Below are 23,111 nucleotides of genomic sequence, written 5' to 3'. Positions count from 1 at the left end.
ATTTATTTGGAGAGAGAGACAGAGCGGGAGCGAGGGAGGGGCACAGAGAGAGGGAAACACAGAATCTGAAGCAGGCTCCAGGCTCTGAGCTGTCAGCACAGATCCTGACCCAGGGCTTGAACCCACGAACTGTGAGATTATGACCTGAGCTGAGGTTGGACGCTCAACTGACTGAGCCACCCAGGTGCCCTGTTGATTCTAGTTTTTTAACATCTCTTGGATCTATCTTCTCTTCATTTACATTTAATTCTATAACTTGTACAGGCGTCTCTCATCTTGCTTTATGTCCTCCCTGCCAAACCATTCTTTACATAGCAAACTGCAGACCTGATCCTGTCATTTCTCCTGCTTAAAATCTTCCAGTGGCTTCCTCACTGCTTGCCTTGAATAAAGTCCAAGCCCTTTGGCATAGCTTATAAGGCCTCTATGCTCTTGTTTCTGCTTAGATGTGTAGGGCTGTTATTCAGATCGCAGCTCTTCCATTTACTGTATTATTGAACAGGTTCACTGTAACATGGAGGCAATAGTTGTGAGGACTAAATGAGATTATGTGTAAGAAGCGTTAGCTGTTATCTTAATTCATAATTAACATCCTTATTTATTAAGTCTTTGGAAAATAGTACTATCATTTCCTTAGATAAATTCTTAAAGTGGAATTGCTGGGTATGCATTTTTTAAATCATTTTATTTTTTCCATCATGGTAAGTGTACTCTTTAATCCCCACCCCCTATTTTCCTCATTCCCCCCCCCCCCACCCCCACCCCACCTCTCCTCTGGTAACCCATCAGTTTGTTCTCTATAGTTAAGAGTCTCTTTCTTGGTTTGTCTCTCTTTTTCCTTTGCCCGTTTGTTTTGTTTCTTAAATTTCACATATCCATGAGATCACATGGTATTTGTCTTTCTTTGACTTATTTCACTTAGCATTATACTCTGTATATCCATCTGGGTCATTGCAAATGGCAAGATTTCATTCTTTTTTATGGCTGAATAATATAACAGTGTATATATGTGCCATATCTTCATCCATTCATCAATCAGTGCACACTGGGCTGCTTCCATAATTTGGCTGTTGTAAATAATGCTGCTATAAACATAGGGGTGCAAGTATCCCTTTGAATTATTGTTTTTATGTTTTTTGGATAAATACCCAGTAGTGTGATTCCTGGATCGTAGGGTAGTTCTGTTTTTAATTTTGGAGGGAATGTCTGTACTGTTTTCCACAGTGGCTGGACCAGTTTGTGTTCCCACCAATAATACACAAGTGTTCCTTTTTCTCTACATCCTTGCTGACACCTGTTATTTCTTGTGTCTTTGATTTTAGCCATTCTGATAGGTGTGAGGTGGTATCTCGTTGTAGTTTTGATTTGCATTTCCCTGATGATGAGTGGTGTATATATGTCATTTTTAATTTTTTTTTTTTCCTTCAGTAGTATGTTATGGAGCTCATTCCTTGTCAGTGAACATTTACATATATATATATATAATATTCCATTATTTGGGTGAAATCATATATCAGTTTCTTATGAATGAACATTTAGATTGTTTATAGTTTCACAATTACTGTTTTACTGTTATAATTATGGTGATTATTATCATTTTTAAGCATACATCTTTGCATATTTGTCAATTTTCTCTAGTATAATTCCTAGATAATAGCTGAGTTAAATTTTTGATATGTATCTCACTTTCCAAGGGCTTTAAAGGGATTTGGATTATATGTCTTGCACTTAAATGCCTATTTTGAGTCCATTCTTTGTTTTCTAGTAGATGTCTCCTAGACAGACAAGTTGTTCTTTTATGTTTAGTAAGTCTGGTGGGTTTTCCCTTTCCTATTTTATTCATCTATTATGTGTTATAGACATCCCTGGAGGTTTGTGTCACTGATACCCTTTTCAAGGTTTTAGTACTGATAAAGGTTTTTGTTTATATTTCCTTGGCCATCTCAGTGATCACTAGGAGATGGAGACTCATTTGTACTCAAGTTACCATCTATGGAACTTAATTTCATTCAACAGGGTCAGTGATTTCTAAATTGGAGCAGGACAATCAAAATCATTGAAAAGTATACATAGCAAGTTGTGTTTTAATCTGTAGTAGATTCATTACTTTCAGATACATGCAATTAAATCTAAATACAAATTATTGATATATAAAACACTATGGGCTATCAGCTTTAATGAGTTGGTAAGGTAATGTGTGATTAACATGTCAGTTTGCATGTAGATGGAATATTTCAGAGTGTAAATGTTTGATATTTTACACCTGTCTAAATCATAAGTAGAAGTAGAAACTGATATGTGGGGAGTAGATGTGCCTTTGTAAAATCTGGGTTTAGGTTTGCATAGAAAATATATATGTTGATGATTTTCAATCTATTTATCTATTTTGGATTGTCCAGGCTTTTAGCTACCTACTCTCATTTTTCTACCTCAGTGCTTATTTACAATAAGAGGTAAGCTAGATCCAAATCGATAGTTTACTTTTTAAATTAATGTAAAGTTTCCGTTTGAATTATTGACTTTTAAAAAAGATTTTCCAGCTTGTTAATTTCTGTAAAAAGTGTTGGTCTTCATTAAGAATGTTTGATTCAACTGGAATATTACTAGTTCTTTTTTTTTTAATGTTTATTTTTCAGAGAGAGAGAGAGAGAGGGAGAACTGGGAAGGGGCAGAGAGAGAGGATTCCAAGCAGGCTCTGAGCTGTCAACGCAGAGCCCGATGCAGGGCTTGAACTCACGAACCGGGAGATCATGACTTGAGCCAAAGTCAGACGTTCACCCAACTGAGCCACCCAGGCACCCCTATTACTGGGTCTTTAATTGTCTTTACTGTTGGGTTGTTTTCAGAGTGTTCCAGGTTAATGACCTACATATTCACTATAATCTTTTTAAAATTATGAAACCTACTGTTGGTGAAATGATAATGTATAATTAATCATCTTTATTCATATAAGAATCACCTGCTCCTCTCTCTTTTAGCAGTTACTTGCTGACAAACTAGAGAAATGATGAGGCTTCATTTTTTTCTTTCACTTTTTAATTTCAGCAAACAAGTTGTTTTGTTCTGTTCTTCATAAGTAACTACATAGAGTAAGTACTCAGTGTGGCTCTTGATACTGACAGAATCTGCCAGAGTAACAAATAAACCTGATAAAGAAATATGGCATTACCTCAAAATGGAGATTTTTTCTAGAGCAAAATTTCATAAGAAGAGACTACTGTATATACTTAATATTATCTAAAGCATAACATGTATAAAGAAGACATTTTAGTTCTCTGTTCCTTTTATTTATATTCTAGTCAGAGGAACAAGAGTATCTTGTCAAGTGAGTATTTCTTCTTTAAAAACACACATACAAACAACCCCACAAGAAAACATTTACATGTATTAGTTCAATTTTCTATACTTTGAACTGAAATCTGACTTTGTATAAAGTTCCAGAGGCCAAACATAAGGTTATAATGATATGAGTTCTGTATTGAGCAATTTCAAGCATATTTATATTTCTAAAATCATTTCATCACCAAATGACTAAGAAGGTCTATTGAAAATATGTAATCTTGGGGCACCTGGGTGGCTCAGTCGGTTAAGCGTCCAACTTTTGGTTGAGTGTCCAACTTCTGCTCAGGTCATGGTCTCATGGTTCATGGGTTTGAGCCCTGCATTGGGCTGTGTGCTGACAGCTTGGAGCCTGGAGCCTTCTTTGGATTCTGTGTCTCCCTCTTTCTCTGCCCCTCTCCCACTTGTGCTTTGTGTCTCTCTCTTTCTCTCTCTCTCTCTCTCTCAAAAATAAAAATTTTTTAAAAAATATGTAATCTCATGAAAAAAGTTTTTTTCATTTACTAGTATGAATTTTAAATAATGACAAGTGACAAAAGAGAGTAGACATCTTTAAAGTTGGAGGGGAGCCTTCTCTTGCAGGTGGCAGGAAGAGGATTTGATTAAAGAGAATATGGTATGGTGGCTACCCACAACCATGTTGGTCATTTGTATTGTTTTTAAAAAAAATATTTGCAAGATATCTTCTCTTCCCTGCTTTAATTACTTGCCTTTAAATATCAGCAAGAAAATAAACATTTAAATTGCCTGTAACCCAGGCAGCCCCCTTTACTCCCAGAGAATGCTCATGGTTTTATAGTTACTGACAAAATAAACATTCTGACTGTGGAAAACCTTTGTACATTATAATTATTTGCTGTAGCTAAATAGCTACGTAAGTTCCTACTGTGTACAAAGCATATATTCAATGTAAGTATAACAGGTAAATATTACACAAGACTGGATTTAACTGATAACAATAATTTAGATTCAGATTTAATATGCTCTAAATGTTTTATAGAATAGTTATGAGATTTTTATCTTGAAAATGTCTTAATTCTTTATCAAAAATGCCAGTGTTTCATGTTATTAAAAAAAAAATGAATGTGAGGTTAAGAAATGTTGGTTATTCTGAGCAAAGGAAATTTGCCATAAAGTTTTTAAACCCACTTGTTTTATTAATAGGTAGATAATGTGATGATTAAGAGCTATTGCTAGGTTCAAATCCTGGCTCTGCCACTTGTGAGGATTAAATTATATAATCCTTCTAAAGTACTTAGTTCAGAACCTGACACATAGTTACTGCTTAATTAATGTTATAGGCATTTGTGACCTATAAAAGGACTAGTTTAATGACTGTATTTTTAGCATTACCATAAAATACAAATTCCATTATTTGGGTTTTCAAAGTATTGGAGAGCGCATTGATTGCCTCCTTGTGTTATTTGTACTGCCCAGGTTTAGGATCTAACCCTGATTCTCTTTATTGCTGGGGACTCAGAAATAGCTTTTGTCCACCCCTTCCCTCCCCTTCCTTTCCTTTCTCCCTTCCTCCCCTTCCTTCCCTTCTTCTACCATTCCTTCCTTCTCTCCTTCCTCCCTTCTTTTTTCCTTCCTCTTTCTTCCTTCCTCTCTTTCACTCTCTCTCCCCCTTTCTTTCTCTTTCTTTCCCTTCTTCCTTTCTAAAAGGCCATAGTTTAGATCTCCTTGGAAAAGCTTGAGTAGTTATTATATTGCATTTCTTTCCACAAAAGAATTTCATATAAATGCCATGACCACTGGTGGTGTATGTATTTTAAACCATAAAATTTAATACACTTGCAGGAGAGAATTGGAAGTTAATATTCAGAGCTTTTGTGCCTAGAGAACCTACAACTGCCTTTAAACTCTGCACTTGAGTGCTGCTATCTCTAAAATGGAATTGAACCAGATAATCACATATCTTCTGAGTATACATATTTCCTATAAAGTTAAAAAGCAAAATTGAGCATTTTTTAAAAACAATTTAAAATTGTTTTAAAATATTTGTACTTATTCCCATAATCTATATAAGGCATTGTTATATTTAAAAACACTTTTTTGTTTTCTCTAGTTTTAGGTTAAAAATTTTGTGAAAAATATATATTCATTTTCTAAAGTCACAGATGCTACAGATAATGCATAAATTGAAGCTAGGGTTCATAAGGATTACTGGAAATACTGCTAGAGTGAGGGATAAAACTAAGATCATGGATTTAATTATTAAAGGGTGGCATGTTTTTAGGTTAATTGGTGTTTCTGTTATCAAAGGTATTATACAGTGTTGTAGGCAGACCAAAATAAAATACTAACATATGAATAGGATTTATGTTTCAAGCATGAGGAAAAAAAAAAACCTATATAATATTTAACTGACAGAAAGTGTTTTATATTTATTATTTATTTTTTTAATATGAAATTTATTGTCAAATTGGTTTCCATATAACACCCAGTGCTCATCCCAACAGGGGCCCTCCTCAATGCAATGGTTTTGTATTTAAAAGGTGGGTTCATTGTATGGTAATCATGCTGATAATACTCTGCCGGCAGGACTTCCACATGAGAAAGACTGGTGCTAGCCAGGTTAATTTATTTTCACAATCTTGGCAAGGAGCACTATAGGTTAGCATCACTTCAACAAAAAGTTGCAGGTTGGAGACTACACACCTCTCCACAAATAGCTCTTCTAAACGTGTGCTTGGTCATAGGAAAGTGGTACGGTATGCCTGGATCGGTGCAGACTTAAACCATAGAAATGCATTCAGGTGAGTAGATTCATCTATAATGTATTTCTACATCAGACAAGAAATAGCATTTGCTTTAAGAACATCTGGAAAAACGCATCACTAACAATCAAATACACAGGAAAATACAAATGATCATTTAAAGCTAGTGGAAGTGTCATCAGGCTTTGAAAGATGAATTGTGTCATGCCAATGGACATTTGTGGTAAATGAGCACAATAAACTAAACATTAAACGGTAGCTTGTGGGAAATTTAGAACTAGCTCCCTGGGTTTTATCTTACTTTGTTATCTGGAGGAGCCAGTCATCCTAGTGATTGTGAGTTGTTCTGTTTCTAGGTTTTCTGATCTGTAGAAAGATCAGTTTCCCTAGGATATCTATGATATCCTATACCTTTCTAAAGATTACAGTTCCGTTGCAACACGTATTTTTAAGAATTTACTGTTAAAATTAAATATCCAAAATCAAATCATCTTAGTTTCAACTTAACTGCTTGGTTTATAGTAGGGGCTCAGTAGTTTTGAGTGAATGGAGTCATTCGAATGAGACTATTACAAATGACACACACGTCTACCAGTGGTTGGTTTAAAATCAGTTTTTGTACTTATGCTTCTTAAAGTTTACAAAAACTGACAGCCAGGAGCAAAATGTGCCCTTCTATTTCTGAGATGAGGCTACATATGGTTAATATAATGCAGTGTGTTGTATGGCTTTTAGAGTTTTCCTGTAAGCTTTTACTCCCCAGACATTTCATGTGAAGATTGGCATGTATTAAAGAGGATTACCAAGGCAAGGGAATAGTTCCTATAGCACAGGATAACATTGCTCATGAACTATTTTACTTGTTCTAAACTGCCACTTCTAATTATTACCTAGCAGTGTCAGTTACCTAAGAAATACTTAGTGACCATATAAGGTTTTTTTTTAATAAAGTTTATTTATTTTGAGAGAGAAATAGAATGCGCGCACGTGAGTGGGGGAGAGGCAGAGACAGAGGGAGAGAGAATCCTAAGCAGGCTCTGTGCTGTCAGTGCAGCGTAGGGCTCTATCCCACAAACTGTGAGATCATGACCTGAGCCGAGATCAAGAGTCAGATGCTTAACCGACTGAGCCACCCAGGTGTCCCAGTGATCATAGAAGTTTAATTTTTTCAAGTTAAAACATATAATATACAAAGTGATACCAATGCATGGTGCTTCACAGCTTTCATGACAGATTCTAAAATAGTACAATTGCCCCATGTTTTAAGTACAAGAGGTACTATTATCCCTGTTTTGCACATTGGGAAACTCAGGCTCCAATGGTAAGCGACCTGGCCAAGGCCATGCAGCTAGAAGTGGTTCCACAGCATAGCCCGTTCCTACCCCACTGACTGTGCTGCTTACTCCCCAGAAGAGCCAAAGAAAGCTCCTAAGCAAAATATTAAGGATTTTTTTTAAGTGGCCTAATGTTTTTGTACAGTTATTTTAAAACTTCTGTTGAATATCTGAAACTAATTTCAGAAAAAAATCCTCCTCTAATTTCAAATACCTGATCATCACTTTAGGACACCTGCGGTAGCTCATAAACTGCCATAGTCAGTGACTTACCCGACTAGCTGTCACGTGGTGGCATCAAAACCTGTGGACGCCATTTTGGTGACAGGAAAAGGGTGAAAATCTACTTGCATTTAATATGTATTAAAGGAACCTAAGTACTATTGTGCAGATTATAATAAAATATATTTAAGTTACTTACTCTCAAATCACATAACAAATGCCATCTACGTTACTGAAATTGATCCTTAAAATGCTGAACCAAAATGTAGAGGGTCACTGTATTACTTTGGCTGACTAGAACAGTTAATAATACTTGTGAGGTTTGAGTACAGTGATTCTTCACCAGGAGTCCATAGGTGGGGGGTCTGTGAGCCCCTGATATTATATGACATATACATACAAAACCTGTGGATCATGTTTGGCAAGAAGGAAACATGAGTTTAGTTCGATGTAGTTTTTAAAAAATATTTTTAAAGTACTTAACAAATTTTGGGAAGCATTTTTTTAATAGGATCAGCTTCAGAGATTGTGTATTTGGGGAAATGATGGTGTTCTAGATTATAATGGCAACTTAGATGTGCCTACTGGGAATATGAACTAAAAGATTATTAGCAATTTATAGCTCACATGTACTATGTGCCAGATACTGTTTTAGGCATGGTGCTAAGTACCACATAGTGTATTCTGTCGTTTACTCATTACAGCAATCCCCGTGAGGTGGGTTTTATGATGAGGTACGTTCCTCACTTCACAGGTGAGAAACCAAGGTACCGAGGTAAGGTGACTTCACAGGGTTCCATATTTAATAAATGGCAGAGCCAAGATTCAAATTCAGTCTAATACAAAAATTAGAGTTCTTAAATCATTCTGTACCACTTAGAGCATACTTTGAAAAGTCCCAAGACTATATAGATACATCAATAATGCCTGATCAGAAGAGAGCAGTGTGGTCTTCAGGTGGAAATAAGCTTGTGTAATTTTGAAATGTCGTTCAGCCAGCAAGAATATTGATTTAACTGAGAAAACATACAAAGTTAAATATGTACTTACTGAGAAATTGTTTTTTAGCTTATTAGGGTGGAATTGTTTTATTTCTGAGGTTAACACAACTTATTGCTGATATCATGTACCTAGACCCTGTAATATAGGCCTTTCTTAATGTTGAGTATTTTAAGGAAACACTGACCTTTTTTGGTTTAAGTGATGGAAAAACAGTAAAAAGTCATTTGGTTCAGAGAAAGGATAATAGTAGTACTCTAAGCAAGATGCTTTGTTCATGTGATGTAGCTACTTATTTTTAAAAATAGGTTTTCTAACAGTTAATTGTAATCATTTTACCCACTTGCATTAAATTTTGTCATGCAACAGGATTTTTTTCTTCCATTTAGTGGTTAAAACATTTTGTTACTTTATAAAAAACTGGATAAAAAGAAGGTGGTCATTTTCATGGCAAACACTTGTGAATGACTTTCTTTACATGAAGGTCTTTGAGTTTTCTATTTTCTTTAAACAAAACAAGATAATTATATATAGCTATCCCAGATGACCATAATTTGGAGAAATGTCTATAACATTGTGGTTGGATTGTCTGTTCAGTAGATGATACCACAGTTGTTTTAAGCCTGCTTGTAGCATGAATGTTAAACTTCAGAAGCATCTCTGTGTGTGAGACAAGTACACAGTTTTAAATGGAAGACCCCAAGATCAAAGTAGGAAAATGTGTGATGAAGCTGGGATAGTTTGATAAGTCATTATGAAATCTGTTGCCATTGTGTAGTTTTAAATTTTTTAAAGCAGTTGTAAGAAGCTTAGTAGGAAATTCAATCATGAGGACTTTAGAGGAAAGGTGATTTAGTGGGCAGCCTCCCGCTCAGCTGCTCTTTTTTGCCATTCCCTATCCTGGGGATAAAAAATCAGGAAGGTTGCCCTTAAATGAAGAAATTCTCCTTTAAAAAAAATGTGTTAGAGTTAAGGGCTACTTATTTCAGGAAAGTCAAGCAGGAAAACCTGATCCATCACTAGCAAACAGTCTTCAAAGCCAGTCCAACATTTTAACTTGCTGATGGCTTGGATTTCTTGAGAACTGAATAAATAGCAAGTGTTCTAAGCCCTCGCCCCTCATTAGACAAAACTTTTAAGCTAATATTTCATCTTTGGCATTCCACCGGAGGTGCGGTAGGCAGCTGTTTAAAGAATGTGCGTGTGACTGTGTATGTACGTGTTTGGAAACAAAGAGCCATACTGAAATTACAGAGTGATTCAAGTAGAAGTGACCCAAATTGGAATCTGGCTGGGATTCACGAGGGATTATTATTCTGTCTACACTTTGACAATGCGCTTTTTAACAAAGTGCAGGTGCTCACACTTGGCTGGTGATTAGACTCACAGCATGAGAAACAGAGGAATGAGTATTATCCCAAATGTTTACATTGGGTGTTAAATAAAAACTAAGGTAAGAAGTTCAATGCTTTACATAGATAGTAAACTATGCATATTATTTTATTTATAACCCCATGTGTTAAAATGGGACACTGTTAAAGTAACAATCACTTAAAAAGCAACAACCAACAAACCAGTATTTAATTTGGTACTTAAAAGTAATAATTAGAAATCAAATGGAAGCAATGCCTAAAGTAACTAATTCACAATAAAAACCATTAATTCAGGCTCTACTTATTAGAAATAAGATAATTCAACATGGGCTAACCTAAAATGTATCTGTAGAGACAAAAAAAGGGTACAAGTTAGCAAAGTATTAAATAAGATTTCAGGGAGCCCCTAAAATTACTCTTGAGAACTTTAGAATTGATTATATGCAAAAAAAAATTAACGGTACGTTTCTTTTAAATTCATTCATACATGACCTTATTTGAAGCAATGCATTTGCATTAACTAGCAAAATTCATGTCAGTCAGATATTTTTGAAGTATTTTATTTCCCAGATATTTGACTACTTTGAACTAGTTGTTCCAGTGATTAGTCTCAATTTCTACTGAAACTTAAGTCTTTAATGAAGACATGCTTCTGAAAATAAGGCAATTTTTCTATAATCTGCTTATGAATAGAAAACAAATCTTTGGTTTTTAGTTAAAGTGACAGGAAGGATTGAGTGCAAAAAGAAATCCTAAAGAACCAAAGCAATGAAAAGGCTCTTAATAAGCAATGGGAAACTCCAAACCCCATCAAGGTCAATAGAGTACCTAAGGCACCTCAGGTTCAGATGATACAATCATCTTTGCTTAGAGTTCTAATAATCTATGTACAGGATTTTTACCATCTTAAGAATGTGCAGCTGAAAAGGTAAGGTCCAAAAAAAGAAGAGAATCAGAAGAGTTGATAAATGGGAGAGATGTTGGAGATCCTCTCGTTCTACCTCCCATGTTTATAGATGAGGAAACTGAGGCCCAGGCAGGAAACAGAGGTGACATCAGAGTTTGTGTTTCCAGATTCCTAGTCCATTTCTCTTGGGGCAGGACAAATTCTAGCTTTTAATTTTAACTGGCTAGTAAACCCAGGTGTGGAAAGTTTCAGAGGTGAATTTGAGAAAAAAAAAATCCCCATCAAACCCCCAAAGTCAAGTTGGAAATGTATAATACTTTACTGTCTTAATTCCTTTATACCATGTGTTGGACAACTTAACTCATATACTAATTGATTTATGCAATTATTTTCAGTTCTAAAAATAGCTAATAATTAATAGACCCAAATTAAGTGAGAAAGTACATAAGGATTCCATTTGAGCATACATAAGGCCATGGTACTTAATGTGAACCATCACTTCTTGGGAGAAGGAAGACATCCACTGTCCAGTTCAGAAAGAAAGTTCCTGACTAGTTATCCAGTAGACTCTCCACTCTTCAATGGGGAAGATGATGCTTGTATTTTTAAAAATCTCTACAAAGCTCACATACAAGACAGTACATCCTAGATTTGTGACTGATAATGAGCATTTAAGGCTGTCATTTTCAAGTATAAAAGTTTAGTGTTCCATTACCCAATCTGTGCAATAGACACAGCTATTAGCTCAAGTCATGGAAATTAACAGAAGCTCACCAAAGACATAAATAAATCATAATTTAGTCAACAGCAAGTTTAAATGTAGGAAAGACTGGAGAAAATTTTATGGGTTAGATTATGCTTCTCTGAACCGCATTAATTTGTTCACACGGAAACTTTTTGTCTAACACTATTGTCTGTTGCATGGCACTTGGAACAAGGCGGATCCACAGCAGACCAAACAAGAAAGCTTAATTAGGTTATAGAACTAGTAATTAAGATGGTTCACCTCTAACACAGTTCTATGGCCTGATCCCCCAGAGAAAGATTAGAAATGGCTCCAGTATACCAAGTAAGCTTCTCAGATGAACATAATTTTTTTTAAAGCAGGGCCTTTCACCTAGGGACCGGCATGCACTGCTTGCAGATGAAAGAAATCAACATTATTTACACTTCTGGCTTGCTTGATGTAATAGTGCGAAACGTAACATGGCTGGAGAAGATAGGTATTTAGAAGCCAGTATTTAACTGACGCTCTAGGTGTGTACTGAAGTTGTGGCTCTAGAACTCCTGCTATGGTTCCAATACCTGTGTCTGAAAGGTGACATCAGTTTTATTATGGAAGTTGCTTTGTTATAAATTCCATGTAACATGCTTGAATTCTAGGTCTGTTCTCTTTAGCACAGATTCAACTTTCTTCTACTTTGGTCAACATACACTTCTCGTTTCATTGTATATATAAGCCAAGGTGGAAATTAAAGAACAAAATTGCCAACTACTTCAGACAGCTATATCAAGTCCAGGATTATGACAAAGTCTGACCCAGAATTTTAATTTGTAATTTTAGGATGTATCTCATGCAGTTTGGGGAGCATCAAACTAAATCTACAGTCGCCAGATGCCTTGTTACAGCTGAATGCACATAAAAATGTGTACATTTTTAGTGTTCGTGATAAATGCAGTTATGACCTTATTACACTTTTGGCATTCTTTAAGAAAGCACATTAAGCTTTAATATAGAAATATTTAGGTTACACTTGTGCTCAAGTAATAATAAAACAGTTGTTCTTTTTTGATCTCATACATTCTCTCCTCAGGTATGGCCCATCTCCTGTACGCTTGGAGCGACCTTTGGCTACGTGGCTGGCCTTGTGATTTCACCACTCTGGATATACTGGAATAGAAAGCAACTTACATACAAGAACAATTAATTGGAGCAAAGGGAGAAGATATTTCTTTGTGCAGATTCCATAAAGACTGTGCAGAAATGTATATGGTCTAAGCCAGGCAGTTCCATTTACAGCACTGTTGTGTTTTTTTTGTTTTTTTTTGTTTTTTGTTTTTATGTAGTTACAACATGATGTGATTGTAGCTTTTTAAACTATGAAACCCCTGAGAGATTGTACCTTCTAGTTGAAATAAAGTATTTATAATAGATTGTGGCTTCAGATGCTGTTTGCTGCTTCTTGGACCTTATTTAAGAAACATTCTTAATGAATTTTATAGAATTCTGAGGACAGGGTTTTTTGGGTTTTTTCTTTCAAGTTTTAAACCGCTTCATTATCAGATGTCTGGGTATAGCTGTAGCATTTCATATGCTTTTTGAGAGAAATGGACAGTTTCCTTGGCCACTGAAGATGTTTCTCACGTAATCAAACAACAGTTTATACATCTTGATCCTATTCTTTTTTTTACTGTGTGTTTCTTTGGAGTTAAAATGGCTATGATAGCCTCATCAAAAACAGTCTTCAGTCCCTTCTGGGTTAAAGCCGAACATTCCACATAACAGCATGCTCCTATCTGGGAAAGAGGAAAAAACACCACAAACATATAAAATCTTTCTTACATATTTGGTATGATGCAACACACCATTATAAGGAAAATGATAAAACACAGCCGTGCAGAAAGAATGAAATCATTCATAGTCGTAAAACCCAGGAATAGCTAACTTCAAAAGTAAGCATATATCCTTCCGCACTTATTCTATGAAAATTTATTGCATCAAGTATTTACTGGTTACCTACCATATGCCAAGCACTGAATGTCTAAACCAATTTGTCAGTGAAGCTATCTGTCTTTTTGTTTTAGGAAAAACTGTCCTCCAAAAAGTTTTCTTGCTTTCTTCTGCCTCCTGATAGTACATTTAAAAAGACTTTATTAGATTCTGTTTCCACAAAAGACCTATTAAAGTCACATCTGAAAAACAGAATCCAATAATGTTAGGGCCAAACAGAGAAAAAAAGTAAGCCTAGCTTCGGGGAGGGGAAGAATAGAAGTTATTGTGCACAACACAGTTGTGTATTTTTTAGAATGCGAATGTTCTCTATCTTTCATAAAAGGGTGGAAGAAAATTCAACACGCTTCTTTTCAAACCTAGTCATACATTTTTGCTTTTAACTGCAGATTTAAACTCATCCTGTGCCACACCACACGCACTTACTCCATGCGTCTTAACCAAAGACAGAGCCTGCGTTGGCGCAGTACAAATGTTTGATTAAAAAGGGCTTTTTTTGATGCCTCTTTCTACACGTGACTTACTAGGAAAATACTGCTGGCAGCGTCGTGCAGGTGTAAGAGCCTGGGCTCTGCAATCAGGCCTTCCCCGCACTCCAGCTCCGCCATTTATTAGCTATGGGACTGGACAAGTTATCTGACATCGCCACGCCCGTTTTCCCTTCTGTAAATAGGGAACTGGTCAGACCTACCCGAGGAGGTACAAGGATTACATGAGATAATGCATGTAAAGCACTCAGCACAGTGCCTGGCATACAGCAAACGCACAATGTTAGCTTCTATTATTACCGAAGCTTGTCTTACATTCACTTTTATTTTTATTTTTTCGTTTTTGTTTTTATTTTTGAGAGAGAGAGACAGAGACAGAGCAAGTGGGGCAGGGGCAGAGAGAGAGGGAGACACAGACTCTGAAGCAGGCTCCAGGCTCTGAGCTGTCAGCACAGAGCCCGACGTGGGACTTGAACTCACGAGCTGTGAGATCGTGACCTGAGCCGAAGTCAGACGCTCAACTCACTGAGACACCCGGGCGCCCCTTACATTCATTTTTAAGTTCCGTGAAGGTTCTATTACCTCTTTTGCTAGTTTCTGTCCTTGTTCCACACAAATGGGTTTTTCTTTCATATCATTCAGTCTTGCTAAAGTTTTGGGGTCATCTCGGAGATCAATCTAATCAAGAAAGTTCAATATGTCCCATAATGTTACAAGTCTTTAAAGATAAAGCCTGTAGTCCCATTTAATCCCCACATATCAAGAAGAGAGTAAAAAAGAGAACTTCACTTCTAAAACCCCAACTAGTATGATTGCTTTCCTTTGGCACTACTTTTCCCAAATTCTTATTTTTCTACAATAAATAGAATGTATTATAACTTGCAGCTGAGATTCAACGTGCATTATCATTGGCTAAACTTTAGTACCATTTGAGAGCAACCCCACAAGATATGCCAGAGACTCTTCTTCAATGGGTAAAATCAAAGCAGACATACCTGAGTTCCTATTAATAAAAAGGGTACGTTTGGTGCGTATTCCTTAAGTTCGGGTACCCACTCCTCTTTCACATTTTGAAACGAGGCTGGATTTACCACAGAGAAGCATATAAGGAAGACATCGGTCATTGGATAAGATAAAGGCCTCAGACGATCATAGTCTTCCTAAGGAAGAGAGAAAAACCTCATTAGTCCCATTTCTTTAGTTTATTATGTATGTAAGACTACACGGTCAAGGAAGCAAAGTCCGGAGAATTCCACAAACAGGAAGTATGACACTCCACATAAAACAAGAAAATTCCATTTGTTTTGTTACTCTTCCTCTTGAGGTTACCGGTGGGCTAAGGATGTGACAGTATCATTGACAACTACAACCAAACTTGGAGAAAATATATTGTGATTAGTAAAGCTGTCACTAGAAACACTGTAAACAAAGTTTGCACAAAGAATTGATTAAAGCTGGAAGTTGTCAGAGTATTTTGGTTTAAAATGACTAACATATGCCGAATGTGTACTGCACGTCAGGACGTGATCCATACGCTCTCCCCTGCGTTACTCATCTCATCCTTGTAACAATCATATGACAGAAGTACGATTAAACCTGTTCTCCAGTGTAAAAGGAGGCACAGAAGTGAAATATTCTGTGGAAGGAGCTACAACCAGAGGAACGGACATGGGATTCAAACCCTGGCAGTTTTACTCCAGAAGCTATGCCTTAACCACTACATATCTTCACCGAGACCATAAATCTTTGCTTTCCCTCTTTATATAGTTCTCTTAACTACATGTGAGCACGTGTATGTAAATTTACAGATAGAAAACATATAAAGTCAATGCACAAAAATCCCCCTTTCCTCTTCAATTTCCATTCCCTTCTCCCACTGTAGGTGTTTTCATGTGTACCTTTCCGGTTCTCTTTCCATGCATATAAACCCACAACTGTCCATATTCAAACATCTGTACACAGAAGAGATCAGTCTGTGTTGTTCCACATCCTTCAAGTATTTCTTGGAGATCTTTCCAAACAAGAATATATTAGACTGCGATATAATTTTATTTACTATTTTTTTAATTAAAAAAAAAATTTTAATGGTTTTTTTTGAGAGAGAGGGGCAGGGCATGAGGAGTGGAGGGGCAGAGAGAGGGAGACACAGACTCTGAAGCAGGCTCCAGGCTCTGAGCTGTCAGCACAGAGCCCGACACAGGGCTCGAACTCACAAACTCCTGATCCGAAGTTGGATGCTCAACCGACTGAGACACCCAGGTGCCCCTCCCTTATTCATTTAATTTTAGAGAGAGAGAGTGAGCATGTGCATGAGCACAGATGTGGGGGAGGGGCAGAAGGAGAGAGGGAGAGAGAGAGAATCTCAAGCAGGCATGGAGCCCAATGCAGAGCTCAATCCCACGGCCCTGGGATCATGACCTGAGCCGAAATCAAGAGTCTGGACGCTCAACCAATCGAGCCACCCAGGTGCCGCTAGACTGCTATAAAATTTTAACCTGCTCCTTTGACTTCCACAGAAGGAAGGGCTGTCCTATCGATGGCTGTTTTAGCATCTCTCTATCACAAAAGGCAGAGGATTCTGTTTTGCTTACACTACTCTCTATGACACAAATATTCTGCTTATTTACATTCTGGAGAGCGAGCTGTCAGGACTCTATTTTTGTCGTGGTTAGATTCTCATCTGGTTTCAGGGAAGCTTTATTCTTCGTCTTGGCCACCACCCTTCACAACTAAAACTGCACAAACACAGAACTGAAGTTGTATTAAAAACACTTTCCACTCAGAGTTCAGCAGTACATTTCCCTTGCGGGACAATTTTCTTTCCATGTCATCTTCCAATGTTTTTCTTAATACAATGTCCACACAAGCGTGTTAATGTCTCCAATTCTTGACTTTGCAGTTAACCCTTCAGTTTTTCTGTGATCCTTTCAAAAAGCACACTGCCAGTCTGGAGCCGGGGAGCAGTGGAAGATTTCTCAGGTATTGGCTATTACAGGACAAGAGGAGAAATGCCCTCCCCCATCTTCTTTAGCCTTCATTTTTACAACAGGGGGCCTCTAACTGGTTTTGAATACAGCAGTGCTCTGGCGTTAACAAATGATGTTAATGACGATATCAGACAGAGTGGGTGTGAAACACGTTGTACCACACAGAGCCAGTTACTTAAAGAGGGCTACTATGGGGGCACCTGGGTGGCTCAGTTGGTTAAGCATCCAACTTCGGCTCAGGTCATGATCTCGCGGTTCGTGAGTTCGAGCCTCAGGTCGGGCTCTGTGCTGACAGCTCAGAGCCTGGAGCCTGCTTCAGATTCTGCTTCCTTCTGTCTCTGCCCCTCCCCTGCTCGTGCTCTGTCTGTCTCTCTCAAAAATAAATAATAAAAACATTAAGAAAAATTAAAAAAAAAAAGAGGCTACTGTGAAAAATGCAACACGTTTTTACAAATCAGTTTGAGTGTTCAACAGTAGACGAGGGGCATCAAATAAATACACTTTCTGCTCTGCTGCCTATACAACTGAATGTCCATAGGGGAAGTAGGACAGCATTAATGTTAGCATTCTACCTGGCACTCTAAGATGCTGAGCAAACATGGGCTCTGAGCATGGTCAGGGAGTGAATGTGTGGGTGCTCTTGTTAAAAATCTCTCCTCAGGGCGCCTGGGTGGTTCAGTCGGTTAAGGGTCTGACTCTTGATTTCTGCTCAGGTCATGATCTCACGGTTCATGAGATAGAGCCCCACATCAGGCTCTGCCTGCTTGGGATTCTCTCTCTCTCTGCCCCTCCCCTGATCATGCTCATGTACACACTCTTTCTCTCTCAAAGTAAGTAAGTAAACATTAAAAAAATCTCTCCTCATACATATCCATTTTTCCCAGAATGAGAAATGAGGAGACTATCTCATAGGATTCTGAGGAATCAATGAAATAATGCAACTAAAGCATTCCGCATGGTGCCGGGCACATGCAAGAATTCTTTCAAGGCTGCACCATAAATCCTTCATCCCACGGGAAACCAAGGCTCCTTTTCCTCTGCAATTCCAGGCCGGGTCCCCTCCGTCTCACATCAGGGCTGGTTTCACATCACAGAGAAGAGACTCGTTTGTGAGAAAGAACATTTTCTCCACTGGCATCAAAATACACAAATCAAGCTGAGGTCTCCTGAGGACAGTATAATTTTCAGATCAATGAAAGAGAATGCTATATTATCATTGTACTAATTAGTCATTTTGGAACTCAAGAGACAGGACTGCTTTAAATGTAGCCAAAAGACAGAAAGAAAGAAAGAAAATCAAATTAGATTTTTTAATGAAAAATTTTTATTTTTCAAGCAAATTTACCTCATCAGGGAAACAGAATGTGCACTCTTTCTCCAGAAGGGGATTACCAGAAATCAAGAATGCAAAGTGAATGCAAAGTTCTTTAGAAATGCTTAATAACATTAATGCAAACATTCTACCGAACATAGGTCTGCTGTACAGATTCCTTTTGTAACTACAACGAATACTGACTTTCCTCAAGGAGAGACACGCAGACATATAGGAAGGAAACTGGCCTAATCATTTCTAGATACCTGTTAAATTGCAGATTTTGTTGGAATAATTAAAATGTGATAGATTGAGATTATTAAAAGAAAAACAAAGAGAAGTATCCTAAGAACTTCTTGAAAGGCAATGTTACTTCTTACGTGTGAACTATCGAAAATGAACTTCTAGTAGTCGTGGCCAAGTGGTTAAGGCGATGGACTGGAAAATGAACTTCTGCCTCTAATCTGCTGTTAAGTAACTGGCAGTTATTATAAGAAGACCCTTCTGCTTCCATTCAGCATGAGTAATTGGAAGCCCAATAATAGATAGCAAATTAAAAAAATAAATTATCCCCTGTGCATGCTGCACCCTGCATCACCGTATGAAATTGTTTGTGCCCACTGAGCAGTATCTTTCTGTTTTTTTAAGTAGGCTCCACGCCCAGCACTGAGCCCAGTGCGGAACTCGAACTCACAACCCTGAGATCAAGACCCAGGCTGAGATCAAGAGTTGGAAGCTTAACCGACTGGGTCACCCAAGCATCCCCACCACTGTGCAGTATCTTGAGTGAACTTAATAATGTGCAACGAAGATTTGGATTCGGGGATAAATAAGCTGAAGCACACAGAACTTTTCATATCCACCTGTACATATGAAATCGGCGAAACAAAGAAAGTGGGATGTGGAGCAACAGTCCTTATTTAATTTTTTTTTTTAATCTTTATCTTTGAGAGAGGTGGAGAGAGAGAGAGCAGGGGAGGGGCAGAGAGAGAGGGAGACACAGAATCTGAAGCAGGCTCCAGGCTCTGAGCTGTCAGCACAGAGCCCAACGCGGGGCCCAAACTCAAGAAACGCGAGATCATGACCTGAGCAGCAGTTGGACACTTAAGGGACTGATTGAGCCACCCAGGCACTCCACAGCCCTTACTCTTAAACAGCCACTTAACCAAAGTCAGAACTCCTCAAAGCTGGTTCTCTAATGTCCTCCTAATTAACCAATCGAGTGTATTTAAACCAATCAATTTAAAAAGGCAGATGTTTAAATATCTCCTCATGGTAACTGGAACATTCTCAGGAATAGAGAAAAGCGTATTAAAAACGAGTACCTTAACATCAAAACCATGAAAAACAACGGTGAGTTCGGTCAACAGGATTGTTGGATTACTTAGTGAAATCCTTAGCTTCCTACCCAACTGGCAAGGTACCAGAGCTATCAGTTTTTTAAAACTGTGTCCTGATAGCTTCATGGATAGGCTCTCTCCATTCCTGTCAAGAGTCTTTGATCTGTGATGATGACAACCTTAACCCTTGAAAACTATCATACTTTTACAACCTGACTGGAATCTGCAACAAGAGACAAGAAACGGGCTCCGAGAGGAAACAAGAGGTCTTTACATGCGACAGAGAGCTGCGGCAAACGCCCATCGGTCGGGAGACCTCTCTTTACGTCAGGACAGCCGACGGTGCCCTGAGCGCCCCTACTTCTGCACCACCTCTGTCCCCTTCCTGTGGACCTGGGTGCTCCCTCCCACTTTTGTGAATCCTGTGTAAAATGCACGTTTTTAGGCCGCGTATGCCTATTAGAAATACATATCCAAAACATACACCTTAAGCAAAACCACTCACGGTGGACAGCGCAGTCCTTGCCACGTTTTGTTAGCTGGCATGCGACCACACGCTGGTCACTTAAAATCAATCAGCAGAGATTCACTGAGCCCATATGCCATGCGAGATATTCCCAAGATACGCACACACAAAGAAAGGAAATAACTGTCCCCTCTGGAGCTTGTGGTTTAGTTGGGAATTCAGGATGTATGCATATAAAAGATAGTCATGGGGCGCCTGGCTGGCTCAGTCGGTAGAACGTGCGACTCTTGAGCTCGTGGTTGTGAGTTCGAGCCCCATGTTGAGTGCAGAGATTACTTAAAAATAAAATCATTTTTTAAATGTTGTTTTAAAATTTATTTTTGAGAGAGAGAGCATGAGCGGGGTAGAGAGAGAGAGAGAGAGAGAGAGAGAGAGACAGAGGATCCGAAGCAGGCTTCTGCTCTAACAGGAGCAAACCCTATGTGGGGCTCCAACTGACGAATTGTGAGATCATGATGTGAGCCGAAGTCGGACGCTCAACTGACTGAGCCACCCAGGTGCCCCTAAAATCAAAATCTTAAAAAAAAAAAAAAAAAAAAGATAGTCATACACAATGAAAGAAAGAAAAGTATAAACTAGAGTAGGCTGAATATATAAGTGCTTCATCCAAGAAACATTAATAAGCACCTACTATGTGCCCAGAATGGTGCAATCATCAGGGAAATTAAGGAAGGAGAAGATTCAGACCATATCTGATTTGTAAAACACCTTATAAACATGTGGAAAGCTCTCTCATAAGATATCTGTATGTCCAAACAAAGGCAATGAGCTCACATGGGCGATGTTGGCCGTGCACCTCACCAGTGCTTCGCAGACCTCAAGGCCACAGCCTAGAAGACGACACTGCAGTGCTGGTGTGGCCACATGCAGAAGTTTACCTCTGAGGAGGAAGAATTGAAAGGTGTGGAGAGACACAAACATTTCTAACAGCTTCTGCTCAGAGGCATTTCCTAGTAAGGGAGACAAACGTATGCAAACACTTTTAGGACAAATCAGAATGGGGTAAATGCCAAGGGTTACGGTCATTAGGCAATGCTAAGAAAAGACTTAGAAGAGGCAGCATCTGAGAAGTGCCTTACCAAATGGAAAGGACTGGCACATGTATGACCTACTGGCCACGTGGCCTTGGTCAACTCATTTCTTAGAGGCTTAGTTTCTCTGCCCATAAAATGGGAGAATGTCAGTGACAAATGCTTAGAAGGCAGGAGGTTACTTCGATTTAGGAAACAAATCATTTATCAAAACCTGTAAGAGTTTTCCTCTGTAACAACCTACGATGAGAAAAACCGAGACCACAGCAGAAGAATTCTTTGACAGGCCCCAGGCGTCTAAAGTCTAGAACAGCTTCTGACTACTTTAAGAGATAGATAAAATGTAAGACAAGCAAGCAAGAATGCCCCTCACAACCGGTGGCTTGTGAAATATGCAGGAGCAACTTGGTCACTTCCCAAGTGCACAGTAGCAATCTCCATCCAAACATCTGTTTCTAGTAAGAAGCCCAAAATAGGTATCAGGCATGGCTCTTAAACCCTCCACCCCCCAAAGGGTGCTTTACCAAAGCCAAGGGGCCACCTGCACTCCAGCTAGCTTCTGAAGATGGAAAGTGTTGTGTCTTCCATCCAACTTATAAACACTTCTGCAGTAATTCTCGGTGATAGCAGTCTGGAAAGCCTCGGCCTCTCTGTATAGTGTTTTTGGTCACCTTTGAGTTCATTTTGCATTTAACTCTGTGAAATGAAAGTATCACTTTGCACCCTGTTAAAAATAACTTTGCTTTTCAAGGAAGCTGGGTTGGGTCCCTTTGGGGAGCGTTTGGTTCAACAAGCATCAGTGAGGAGTATATTGAATTTGCCCATCCCCTCCTTGGACTAAAGAGAATTGGGGGAGGAGAAAGAATTCTGTCCAAGGGCTATACATTCCTAAGAGATCACTGTTTTTCAAAATCTTTGCAAATATTTGGCTTTATTATTATTATTATTATTATTATTATATATTTTTAATCTTCAGTTCGGTTGGGAAACGCTATTTCTAGATCACTGGCTGAGTAGCTGTGGGCAAAAAAAAAATTCTTAAAACTGAAGGTTTAGCTTCTAACTTTTGGCGACTGTCGTCTTCATGTATTTGGATTCAAAATAAGTCAGTCTTCCAATTAATTTAACAATTATTTGAGAGCTAGTGAACCAGTTCTTTGGCTTCTGTTACATCGCTATCTTCCTTGTGACCACCTGACTGATCACTTAGGATCAGCTGGAGAAAAAGGAGAGAAATGAGACGTGGGGCAGCAGAAAGCACCCTAAGGGACTGGCCAGTTATGAACTAGCACTTCCCCGTCTCCAAAAGGAGAGGCCTGAACAAGACGGCCGTATCACATGGTTAAAAATGCTCAAACTCACACTTTTCACCCTTGTGAGAAGCCCTAGTAACAGATTTCATGTGGGAAGAGGTTTCAACTACTGGCTAAAAATCAAGCCTTGGGATTCTATTTTATCGGAGCTGACCCCACAAGGCAGAGAGGATCAAGACTTAGCTAAATATGGCCCTTAGGCAAGCTTCATTTCCCCATCTGTGAAGGGAGAGTAAATATAGCATACACATGTTAAGATAAATGAGAGAGCCGGTCAAGTGTTTTGAGCTCTTCAACAGACAAGCCCGACTTTCCAAAAAAAGACAAACCACAACCTCAGAGGCAGTGCGATTTCTTATGTGCACCATGAGATGACTTCCCTTGTTGTAAAGGATTTGGAGCCGAAATTTTACATTGTTTGCAGCTCTAATTACAAGTCTCTTTCACTAAAACGGAAGTCAGCTGGCCTAAGGCATACAGAAAGAA

At 38.4% G+C, this 23,111-nt stretch overlaps 2 protein-coding genes across 6 annotated transcripts in view; one reads left to right on the top strand and one right to left on the bottom strand.

Annotated features, from left to right (window-relative positions):
• PIGF (phosphatidylinositol glycan anchor biosynthesis class F) overlaps window positions 1-13,051 on the top strand; it is a 33,376-nt gene extending 20,325 nt beyond the window's left edge. For 3 of the 4 annotated variants that reach the window (XM_007084714.2, XM_042981326.1, XM_042981328.1), the window contains exon 6: window positions 12,712-13,051. In XM_007084714.2, the coding sequence (XP_007084776.1) occupies window positions 12,712-12,825 (114 nt within the window). In that variant the 3' untranslated portion in view covers window positions 12,826-13,051. Of the gene's footprint in view, window positions 1-6,044; window positions 6,102-12,711 lie in introns of all 4 variants that reach the window. The other variant, XM_042981329.1, reaches the window with a different exon arrangement.
• The window catches only part of RHOQ (ras homolog family member Q), a 34,746-nt gene continuing 24,588 nt past the window's right edge, over window positions 12,954-23,111 (bottom strand). The window contains exons 3-6 of one of the 2 annotated variants that reach the window (XM_042981331.1): window positions 15,112-15,276; window positions 14,699-14,794; window positions 13,639-13,745; window positions 13,327-13,414 (exon numbers count right to left, since the gene is read on the bottom strand). In XM_042981331.1, coding sequence (XP_042837265.1) covers window position 13,414; window positions 13,639-13,745; window positions 14,699-14,794; window positions 15,112-15,276 — 369 coding nt within the window. In that variant the 3' untranslated portion in view covers window positions 13,327-13,413. Of the gene's footprint in view, window positions 13,415-13,638; window positions 13,746-14,698; window positions 14,795-15,111; window positions 15,277-23,111 lie in introns of both variants that reach the window. The other variant, XM_042981330.1, reaches the window with a different exon arrangement.

This window comes from Panthera tigris, chromosome A3, assembly GCF_018350195.1.
Source record: "Panthera tigris isolate Pti1 chromosome A3, P.tigris_Pti1_mat1.1, whole genome shotgun sequence".
NCBI classification, from domain to species: Eukaryota; Metazoa; Chordata; class Mammalia; order Carnivora; family Felidae; genus Panthera; species Panthera tigris.
This window is presented reverse-complemented; position numbering and strand designations above follow the sequence as displayed.